This window comes from Coptis chinensis, chromosome 9 (genome assembly GCF_015680905.1).
Source record: "Coptis chinensis isolate HL-2020 chromosome 9, ASM1568090v1, whole genome shotgun sequence".
Taxonomy (NCBI): Eukaryota; Viridiplantae; Streptophyta; class Magnoliopsida; order Ranunculales; family Ranunculaceae; genus Coptis; species Coptis chinensis.
Genome location: NC_141464.1, coordinates 83064855 through 83076931, shown reverse-complemented (window position 1 = coordinate 83076931; position 12077 = coordinate 83064855). Strand labels below are relative to the sequence as shown.

General features: G+C 36.9%; 1 protein-coding gene across 1 annotated transcript; it reads left to right on the top strand.

Annotated features, from left to right (window-relative positions):
• Positions 1 to 7457: 7457 nt before the first annotated feature.
• Positions 7458 to 8971, top strand: LOC147478819 (uncharacterized). The gene has a single exon (XM_086586296.1). It carries the CDS (start codon positions 7484 to 7486, stop codon positions 8969 to 8971), a length of 1488 nt encoding a protein of 495 aa, XP_086442422.1. The 5' UTR covers positions 7458 to 7483.
• Positions 8972 to 12077: the final 3106 nt, after the last annotated feature.

Below are 12077 nucleotides of genomic sequence, written 5' to 3'. Positions count from 1 at the left end.
GGATCCTTTAAATCACAACATATTATATTTTCTATTTTCTACAAGTAAAATGGAAAGTGGTAACCGAATTTTGAGATACGAAATGCCGAAAACTTCAATTAGTGTCGACCTTATAAAACCTCAGGAAACTATCGCCGCAAAACTTTTTAAGCGTATAGCAAATAAATTCGTAGATAGCAAAAATGGTAATACGTAAGTCTATCATCTAAAATCTATAAATTTTGTTTTTCTAATTTAACGTGTGTTTCCGATTAAACATCCTGATCGTATAATCTGAATTTTTCGCTTGTAGATTATGTTAAATTAAATTAACCGATGCACCGGTACTGTAAGGATGTGAGATGTCGAGACAAATATCTATATTTTATTTTCCAATGGTCAAACTTTTGTCGTGAAATCATCGAATTGAAGATGGACCGTAGCATAAAATTAATTCTTTTTAGAAACTACCAATTAAAATCCAAACAACTGGAGTAATTGTAGAGACGGATATTAATAGCATTATAAGAAGATGAATTATTAATTATCATACTAAATTACTAACGTAACTTATTACAAAACTCTTTGTGTCTTATTGCATATATTTCTCCTCTATATATATTTTTCACAAACTCTACTCATTGTACCACCACAATACATCAACATAACCAGTAAAACAAAAGACTAAGACGTACATATACATTATGGAAATGTTTTCAAGTACAAAATTAATTTTTGGACTACTATTTGTAATGGTAGGGATGACGATCACATCAGCTATTGATAAAGAATGTTGGATTAGTGACCAATGTGGAGATGAAATAGACATACATTTGGCTGAGAGGAGTTTGAATGGCAGTATCAGTTGTTGCCGGGAAATTGTAGTTTCCAACTCAGAGAAATGTTGGGGCAACTTTGTTAACTATCTGGAACGTACTAAGAACGAAGAAAATATTAAGTGGGGACATAATTTTTGGAACCAATGTGTTGTTACCGTAAACAACAACAAAAACTTTGCACCACTTGGCTCTCCTTCAATCCCACCATCCTCATAATTATGGTGGAAAATTTTGATGTTGTAATTCCACTTTTTTATTATTGATCAAATATAGTTAAATAATTTTCATATTTTAAACTGTCTCAGCTGTCCCTTGCTCAGTTAGTATTGTCAGTGTGGACACAATATTAAAGTCATGCATGTTAAGAAAATAAAGATCCAACATTAGAAAACATTAACTTATTGTTTACTAAACAATAAAATTAAATAGTGACTACAATAATAACCACCAATAAATAATCTCATGGTCTCAGCCATTAATTTAATATTTTTGGCTATTTAAAGTGTGTGTGTGTATGTTTTGTTGGTCATGCTCTTTTATTTTATCATTCTCATTTTGTTATTAAAATTCATTTTTCGCATGAATTATTGAATTTAAAGTAGTTACACAAGAAATAATAATAGTTACAGGAGGGAAATGTATCTTATTATATTAGGAGAAAAACTTATTCTCGCGCAGAGTTTAAATTTATTTATTTGTTAAATTTTGCGTGAACCCACTGGTATAATTTTGTTAGGAGTTAATGAACTTCAAAAACCAATTTCGCAAATATATTATTAGTTATAAAAATAACCGAATGGACTCAAGTTTACAGTATATATGAGATTTTCCTTTTCCACAACACAGATAAAAAAAATAAAAATAAAAAAATAAAATAAAATAAAATAAAAAATCGGAGAATACATCGATATTATACTCTCGAACATATCTTGAGAGAGATATTTAGTATCCATGAATTTTATGTAAGTGTTGGACTAATAAGTACTTTCAACACATTTCGGTGTACCTTCACATTTTTATTATTTTTTATGTTTTGTGAAATTTAAGTACTGATTGTGTCACTAACAAATACAATAACACTCTGACACGCGTACACTATTTCTCTAAAATGTAAATTTCTCCGTGGTGGATTTTAGTTTTTAAATTTAGTAACCAAGTTGTTGACACTTAAAATATGACGACTTTAAGGAAAAAAATTGCCTTAGCAAATTTAGCAAACAGTTTTAACGGAAATAGTCATCATGGAAGTTCATCTCAAATTCTCAAAGGTACAATACATGATTTAATAAAAATTCAAATGACTTTTTGATAGTTTACATGGTCGAGCATTTAGGTCGACTTTGCATCGGGAAATGTCATCACCGTACCTTGGTAAATGTCTCTCAACAAAGTTTAAAATTTAAAACCAATAGTAGCGGATCCTTTGAATCACAACATATTATATTTTCTATTTTCTACAAGTAAAATGGAAAGTGGTAACCGAATTTTTAGATGTGAAATGCCGAAAATTTCATTTAGTGTCAACCTTATAAAACCTCAGGAAACTATCGCCGCACAACCTTTTAAGCGTATAGCAAGTAAATTCGTAGATAGCAAAATGGTAATACATAAGTCTATCGTCTAAAATCTATAAATTTTGTTTTCCTGATTTAACGTGTGTTTCCGATTAAACATCCTGATCATATAATCTGAATTTTTCGCTTGCAGATTATCTTAAATTAAATGAACCAATACACCGGTACTGTAAGGATGTGAGATGTCAAGACAAATATCTAAATTTTATTTTCCAATGGTCAAACTTTTGTCGTGAAATCATCGAATTGAAGATGGACCGTAGCATAAAATTAATTCTTTTTAGAAACTACCGATTAAAATCCAAACAACTGGAGTAATTGTAGAGATAGATATCAATAGCGTTATAAGAAAATCAATTATTAATTATCATACTAAATTACTAACGTAACTTACTACGAAACTCTTCGTATGTCTTATTGTATATATTTTTCCTCTATATATATTTTTCACAAACTCTACTCATTGTACCACCGCAATACATCAACATAACCAGAAAAATAGAAGACTGAGACATACATATACATTATGGAAATGTGTTCAAGTACAAAATTAATTTTTGGACTACTGTTTGTTATGGTAGGGTTGACGATCGCATCAGAGATAAAGAATGTTGGATTAGTGACCAATGTGGAGATGAAATAGACATACATTTGGCTGAGAGGAGTTTGAATGGCAGTATCAGTTGTTGCCGGGAAATTGTAGTTTCCAACTCAGAGAAATGTTGGGGCAACTTTGTTAACTATCTGGAACGTACTAAGAACGAAGAAAATATTAAGTGGGGACATAATTTTTGGAACCAAAGTGTTGTTACCGTAAACAACAACAAAAACTCTGCACCACTTGGCTCTCCTTCAATCCCACCATCCTCATAATTATGGCGAAATTTTTTGATGTTGTAATTCCACTTTTTTATTATTGATCGAATATAGTTAAATAATTTTCATATTTTAAACTGTCTCAGCTCCCCCTTGCTCAGTTAGTATTGTCAGTGTGGACACAATATTAAAGTCATGCATGTTAAGAAAATAAAGATCCAACATTAGAAAACATTAACTTATTGTTTACTAAACAATAAAATTAAATAGTGACTACAATAATAACCACCAACAAATAATCTCATGGTCTCAGCCATTAATTAAATATTTTTGGCTATTTAAAGTGTGTGCGTGTGTGTGTTTTGTTGGTCACTCTCTTTTATTTGATCATTCTCATCTTGTTATTAAAATTCATTTTCCGCATGAATTATTGAAAAATCCAACTAGCCTCTTCCACCTTCACTCATCCCTTTCTCTCACTCTCTACAAATTCCTCTTCACAAATTCTCATTTTCTTCAAATGGATCCGATCGAGCGATTGGAAAAGGTGCAACGCGAATGGGCTATCACAGTATTCGTGATAACAGTGTTTTCATCGTTCTACTATCGCTCATACATAACATGATCCAGAATATCTAGATCTATGTAACTGATATCTCTTTTTCTCTATATCGTTTTGTATATTAGTATGGTGTGTTAAATAATTCTCACACATTTGTACGGTTTACGTATTAATTTGAGAAGTTCTCTGTTTTATATTTTTGTGTATTAGTTGTATTTTTAAACTTCATTAAAAACAACAACAACAACAACAACAACAACAACAACGATCAAAACCATAACAACGAAGAAAAATCAATAACTCACCAAAATAATTCAATCTCAATTTATGGTGTTCAGAGAAGATCGCGCACGCTACACGGTACGCATAACACTTGTCACACACGCAGCTCGATTATTCTATCCATATTCTATTACTGAGGTATGATCATAAATTCTGAAATTATGTGTAGGTCTAACTGCCCTGTGAAACCTTCCCCCATACTTTCTATCATTTTAACATCTCATTAATTGTTTTTGGAAATCTGACATGAAAAGACTTACTATGGATACCCATTGTTGCTGTTCATAAAGGTATGTGTCACAACAACACATGAGTCACTTGTGTTTTCATATATTAATTCTGGATTTAACTACACTTGGAATCCTGATTGGTACAGACTCATAGATTGGCTATAAATCTCTTCTTTTCAGCCATTCTCATTTCAAGCATTCTTCACTATTTCCTTCCCTTCGTAATACTTCCAAATGGATCAACCAAGAAAAATAATGCCTGAGAAAGACTACCTGAATTTTTTTGAAGATGGCCGGTTTTCTCCTTATTTTGACACAGAAATTGTACGTCGAGGATGGACGCCTCTTCTATATCATTCAGCAGCTGGTTATTCCCGAGGATTGGTTTTGATGTTCTACCAATTTAGCGAACCTGAAAATGGAAAATTCTACTTCAATGCCTATAGACGACAATTTGAATTGACTAGGGAAACTATCTCCGACATACTTCAAATCCCAATGAATACCCAGGAGTTCCTTTTTCCAGAGTCATCATTTGATTTCGTCAAAACTTTACTACGAGCTACCGTATCTCATGGCGAAGTCGGAAATAGACATCACGTTGTTCTTCAACGCTTTGAAACGTAATCAACGAAGTTATGTCCACTGGGTTGGGACACAATATGGTAGGTACATCACACCAATCAGAAGTCACAAAGCCTCAACTTCACCTACTTTGGATTTTGCAGACTCAAAGGGATGATTTTTGTCTAATCCAACACCTCTGGAACGCGATCACCAGAAAAACAAGAAGGTTAGCACCTCTACCTACTTTAGTAACGCAAATTATGATGCGCTGGGGTTATCCAGTAATTTCTCCAGAGACACCCCTTCAAAGAGCAAATATTAATGTACTCCAAACAGACTACTCCATTGGTTTTTGGACTCCTGATACTCTAACAGATGAACAGAACAACCTAAGCTCAAACTTGGACCATTTCTTTGATGAAAATTTTATGCTAAACATTTTTAATCCAATGGAAGGCATTCAATTTCTTTATCAAGGCATGCGGGAACTACACGCTCGTCAGAATATCATCATTACAACTCTTAAGGATTTCCAAGAACGTCAAGCAATGCATGATGTTGAACAGGAGGAAATCTTGGAAAATCATTCTCAGTCCTTGCAAAATCACGCTCTCCTAATGGAGAATCAAACTACACTCTCTGCCAGCCAAGGGGACATTCAGATGCAGCTGAGCCAACAAATTGAAAAACTAAACTGATGCGAGGATGTAATAGATTATCATGTGCACAGCACATGCATAATGCTACAGCTAGAGTTTATCTTTTATTCTACTTCTGTTTTAAATCCTTAGTTAATTAGAATTAGACTAGCTTCTATTTTAGTTTCCCAAGTTCTATTATGATTAGGATTTGTTAACTAGTTCTCTATATAAGTAGATGTAAACCTTAAGATTTTCAAACTTGATTATTATTATTGAATTAAGAGAATTCGTTTTTATTCATTAAACCCTAGTTTTTGGTATCTTTATACATTGTGTATCTATTGTTCTTGCTTCTGTGACAAAGATACATCAAATTGGTATCAGATTTTTAGGTTTTTCCTGGTTTGCTCGTCATGGACACTCAACAAAGAGGACGTGGATGACCACCAGCAGTAAATACACGACTACATCGTGTAGAAGAAGCACTACAAGGTAGCAAGATGGAATTGCGAGAGATTAAGGAGATGTTGTTGTCGCGAACTCGCACTGATTATCGACGCATCGCGAATCTGTTGAAGAACAACTTCGTGCCAAGGGATGACGACGATGCCCCTAGTGATCACGGTTTGCATAGTTCCAGTTCATTTGTCAATGTATCGCGACCCTCCAAAGACCTTGCCAACGTAGCCACGCACCTTCTAGACCACATTCACCCCTAGTTTCTAGCGATACGGAACGTATTGCTCAATGGGTGGCTGCTGCAGACCACCACAATTGCAACATATCGAACCCACCATCTCCAATTCGTGGAATTCAAACACCCTACCACACCCATGGAGTTAGAGAGAGAAATCACAGCACTTACAACAACAAAAATCTTGATTTTGAAGGAGAGGGAGAAGATCTAAGAACTCACCACCGCCAAGTTCCGAATTTGGTTCCTCCAAATCAAGTTGACAACCACCACCATCAGTGCAATCAAGGAGGTCGCCAAGAAAATCAGCAAGCTTACCTCACAGATCAAGCTTTTGCTCCAAAGGCAGATCGTCTTCCACAACCAGTTCGTCAGGGAAGAAGACCTCTTCCTTCTATGTCTGTTCGTGAGATTGAAACTCCAAATTGGGCTTCTACTGACCAAGCCCAATATGCTACTAGCACTGGACCAGGTTCTAATTTTGCACCTAATAACCAACTGTGGGCTTATCCAGACCAGGCCCACGGCCGACCATAACGTGCTTTCAAGCCCAATCCTCATGGTCACGCCCACCAGAATTTGAGACGCCACCAGGATGCTACCATTAACCGTGGCAGACGAGCTTCACCACCAAGTTCTCCACGATGAAATCGACGACAGCCCCACCGCATTGCTCCTGATTTTGATCCACCTGATCCTTCAGACTTCTCATCTAGTCCATCACCACCTCGTCGCAATGGGAGAAATCGGAGAAATCCACGGCATCGAAATTTTCAGCACCCCCCAGGTAATTTTGATATTAATCGTTTATTGCGCATTTTAGAGAAGAATCAGATGGGTGATATTAAATTAGACGTGCCTGAATTTAATGGAAAATTACAACCTGATGCTTTTGTCAACTGGTTAAATAAGATTGAAAAAGTTTTTGATTATAAAATTTTTGAGGATCCCAAGTGTGTTAAATTAGTTGCGACTAAATTAACGGGCTATGCACTTGTTTGGTGGGATGAACTTCAATTGACTAGTGCTAAATCGGGTTACAATAAGATTACTACATGGGATAAGATGCGTCGAGAGTTGAAAAAAGAATTTATTCCTCATGACTATGAAAGGGATTTATTCATGCGCCTCCAAAACTTGAAACAACGGCTTCAAAGTGTGGCTGGGTATACTGAGGAGTTTCTTTTGTTGTGCACACGGGCTGATTTGTCTGAATCCGTCGATCAAAAAATTGGGCGTTATTTGAATGGGTTGTGAAAACTACTTCGAGAGGCATTAGCTTTCAAAGATGTTTATGATATGTCCGATGCTATTAAATATGCTCTCAAAGCTGAAGATTTGCTTCGCTCATCCCCTTCAGCTACTGCTAGTGCCACTTCTACCCATGTTCCTTCGTCATCCAAACCTCTTCCTACCAGAGCGGGTCCAATCACATGCTATGAGTGTAAGGAAATTGGACATGTTCGTAGTGACTGTACTAAACGCAAACGCGTGGGTTTAACACAGGATGAAGAAAATCTCAACCATCCGGAAGAAGACGTCATTGAGATTGATGGCTTTTTAACTTATGCAGATTCCGGTTGTCCCCAATTGATTGTTCGCCGTTCTTTAGTTACTACAGTTATTAAGCATGATCCTGCGTCATGGCTTCGTCATAATATGTTCCGTACTCGCTGCACTTCGAATGGCATGTTGTGTAATGTTATCATTGACAGCGGTTCCAGTGATAATATTGTTTCTAAAGATATGGTGGACAAGCTTAAACTCAAGGATGAGCCACATCCTGAACCTTACACTATTTCTTGGTTACAGGATGGTGCCACATTCAAGGTTACTCGCCGTTGTCTAGTTTCGTTCTCCATTGGTCCTAAATACAAGGATGATGTTTGGTGTTCTGTTGCACCCATGGACGCATGCCACTTGTTACTTGGTCGTCCCTGGCAGTATGATCTCCTTGTTACTCATAATGGGCGTGAGAACACTTACACATTCACTTCTGATGGCGAGAAAATTGTTTTGGCACCACTGACTCCATTTTGCCCACCTTTTCAGCCACGCCCACCAGTGAAACCAGGTTTTCTAGCAGACGGACGTCATTGCGGTATGTTTCTTGCTCTTACTGCGTCATTTCTTGCAAACCCTACCACAATACCACCTGTGTTACAACCACTGCTAGATTCTTATTCTGATGTTTGTAATGAGCCTGCTAATGGAGGATTACCCCCTTTACGAGATATCCAACATGCTATTGATCTTATTCTTGGAGCTCCCCTCCCTAACTTACCACATTATCACATGGCTCCTTCTGAACACGCCGAGTTACAGAGGCAAGTTACTGAGTTATTAGCTAAGGGATTTGTCAGAGAGAGTATGTCCCCTTGTGCTGTGCCAGCTTTACTTACTCCTAAGAAAGATGGGAGTTGGAGGATGTGTGTTGATAGCAGGGCTATTAACAAAATCACTGTGAAATATCGTTTTCCCATTCCACGCCTTGAGGATATGCTTGATTCATTGCATGGTGCTAAGGTGTTTTCCAAGCTTGATTTGCGATCTGGATTTCATCACATTCGTATCCGCCTTGGAGATGAATGGAAAACTGCCTTTAAAACAAAAGATGGTTTATATGAGTGGTTGGTCATGCCCTTTGGTCTTTCTAATGCTCCTTCTACCTTCATGCGTCTTATGACTCAGGTTTTGAAGCCTTATCTGAATAAATTTTGTGTTGTCTACTTTGATGATATTTTGATTTCTGATTCTTCCGAAGTCCGAACATATCAAGCATATTGAGATTCTTTTTGGGTGTTTTTGGCGTCGAGAAGCTTTATTTACAACTTAAGAAATGTTCTTTCATGGTTGACTCTGTGGTATTTTTGGGTTTCGTGGTTTCTGCCGATGGTATTCATGTTGATGATTCAAAAGTCCAGGCTATTATTGAGTGGCCTGTTCCTTCTCTACGATGACTCGGGTTAAGTAGTTTTCATGGTTTAGCTTCTTTCTATAGAAGGTTCATTCATAATTTCAGCAGTATTATGGCTCCTTTAACTACTTTGACATGTGAGAAAGCTTTCAAATGGACTCCTGAAGCTAATGAGGCATTTGACTTGATTAAGAAGAAGATGACTTCTGCTCCTATTTTAGTTTTGCCAGATTTCACTCAACTCTTTGAGGTAACATGTGATGCTTGTAAGTACGGCATTGGTGTTGTTTTGAGCCAAAATGGCAAGCCGGTTGCTTTCTATAGTGAGAAACTTACTGGTGCTAAATTGAATTATTCTACATATGACTTGGAGTACTATGCAGTTGTCCAAGCTGTACGACATTGGCATCATTATCTTATTCATCGTGAATTCCTCATAAAGTCTGACCATGAAGCTCTTCGTTATCTTAATACTCAGAAGGATGTCAGTACTCGACATATCAAGTGGAACTCTTTCTTGCAGAAATATACTTTCCACTACAGTTTCAGTCTGGAAAGGATAATCGAAGTTCTTCGATGCTTTGAGTCGTCGTTCGCATCTCTTGGTTACTCTTCGTACCTCTTTGTTTGGTTTTGATGAGTTACGCGACTTATATGCTCAGGATGCCTATTTTGGTCCTATTCATGCCGACTGTTTGGTACATCATGGTGTATCTAGTGAATTTTTTCTCCATGATGGTTTCATATTTCGGGGTTCACAACTTTGTATTCCCGTTTCTTCCCTCCGTGATCAGATTATGATTGAAATGCATGTTGGGGGGTTGAGTGGTCACTTTGGGATCATAAAGACCATTGACTCTATCAGGGATAAGTACTTTTGGCCTACTATGCATAGAGATATTAACCGGTTTATTGAGCGATGTTATGTGTGCCAGACAGCGAAAGGTAAGCACACTAATGCTGGTTTGTATACTCCACTTCCTATTCCCGACAAACCTTGGGTTGATGTCTCCATGGATTTTGTGTTGGGTTTACCACGTTCTACACATGGAAAGGATTCTATTTTTGTGGTTGTGGATCGTTTCTCCAAGATGGCTCATTTCATTCCCGCTTTCGTCTTCTGATGATAATCGCGCAGGTTGCTCATTTATACTTCCGTGAGATAGTTCGTTTGCATGGTTTACCTCGCACTATCACTTCTGACAGAGATGTCAAGTTTACTAGCTATTTTTGGAAAACATTATGGAAGCTTTTTAAAAGTAAGCTCCAATTTTCTACAGCCTTCCACCCACAGACTGATGGGCAGATTGAGGTTGTAAATCGTAGTTAGGTGACCTATTGAGGTGTTTGATTGATGATAATCCCAAATCTGGGGAGTTTGTTCTAGCACAAGCAGAGTTTGCTTATAATAACTCTATCAACCGTTCTACAGGCCTTTCTCCTTTCATGATTGTAACTGGAATAACTCCTCTTACTGTTCTTGATCTTGCTCTTATTCCATCGACTGTTCCCATTTGTGCATCCGCAGAGGAATTTGCTTCCCGGATTCACCTTATTCATGAGGATGTCAAGAAGCGTTTGGAGAAATCTTATGCCATGTACAAGACTAATGCAGACAAACACAAGCGCTTGGTGACTTTCGAGGTTGGTGATTTGGTGATGGTTTATTTGAGAAAAGAACGTCGGCCTTCATCTCACAAGTTAATGATGCGACAATTTGGCCCATTTCCCATTGTCGTCCGTCATGGAGAAAATGCTTATGAATTGGACCTCCCTCCCAAGACGCGTATCTCTCGCACTCATAATGTAGTGGATCTCACTACTTTTGTTGGCGATAGTATTCCACCTATTCCCCTACCTATAGATCATAGTGTTGTTCCTGCTACTGCTACAGATCGGATTGAAACTGTCATTGATGTTTCTACTACTACGACTTCGCCGAGTGGTACTTATGATCGTTATTTGGTGAAGTGGTGTGACCGTCCATTCTCAGAAAATTCATGGATTTCTGATGCTGCATTTCAACTCATGGATCCTACTTTCTACCAGAAGTACAAGGACTTAATCTCGAGGACGAGCTCTTCTCAAGCTGGGGGGATTGATGCGAGGGCCTTGATAGATTATCATGTGCACAAAGACACATGCATAATGCTACTGACTAGAGTTTATCTTTTATTCTACTTCTATTTTAAATCCTTAGTTAATTAGAATTAGACTAGCTTCTATTTTAGTTTCCCAAGTTCTATTATGATTAGGATTTGTTAACTAGTTCTCTATATAAGCAGATGTAAACCTTAAGATTTTCAGACTTGATTATTATTATTGAATTAAGAGAATTCATTTTTATTCATTAAACCCTAGTTTTGGGTATCTTTATACATTGTGTATCTATTGTTCTTGCTTCCGCGACAAAGATACATCATAAACACTATGGTGCACGATATGCGTCTCCAGTATCATCATAATAATCCATGATTTTATGCTTGAATAAAAATAAAATAATAATACTAAGTCAATACATAAATAATCGAATATATCATTGCATTTTTCTTCATATTATGAATTTTGTTGTTATCTTTGTGTCTTCTTTTGTAAGAAATGCCTACTAGAATTGTCATAATTCATGTTGTGATAAGAACAATTTTAACATGTGATTTTCAATGTCATTACAGGAGGGTCTATTTTCTTCCATACTCATTTATCCATCCAGTTTGCCTTTATCCTTACTCATTTCTTTACTTCATCCACCATGGCATCTTCATCAAATATGACGCCTCCAAAACTCATTCCTGAGAAATCCTTTCGGTCTATGATGGATTCCAATACTTATGGCCATCTCTTCTGTGACTACATCACTAACATTGGGTGGTCTTCTCTAGTTTTTCAACCTAACCAAACTTATTCTCCGAGTTTAGCTGCATACTTTTATGCTAATATGGAGGACAAACCAGCATTCAACCATGCACATGGCTTCTA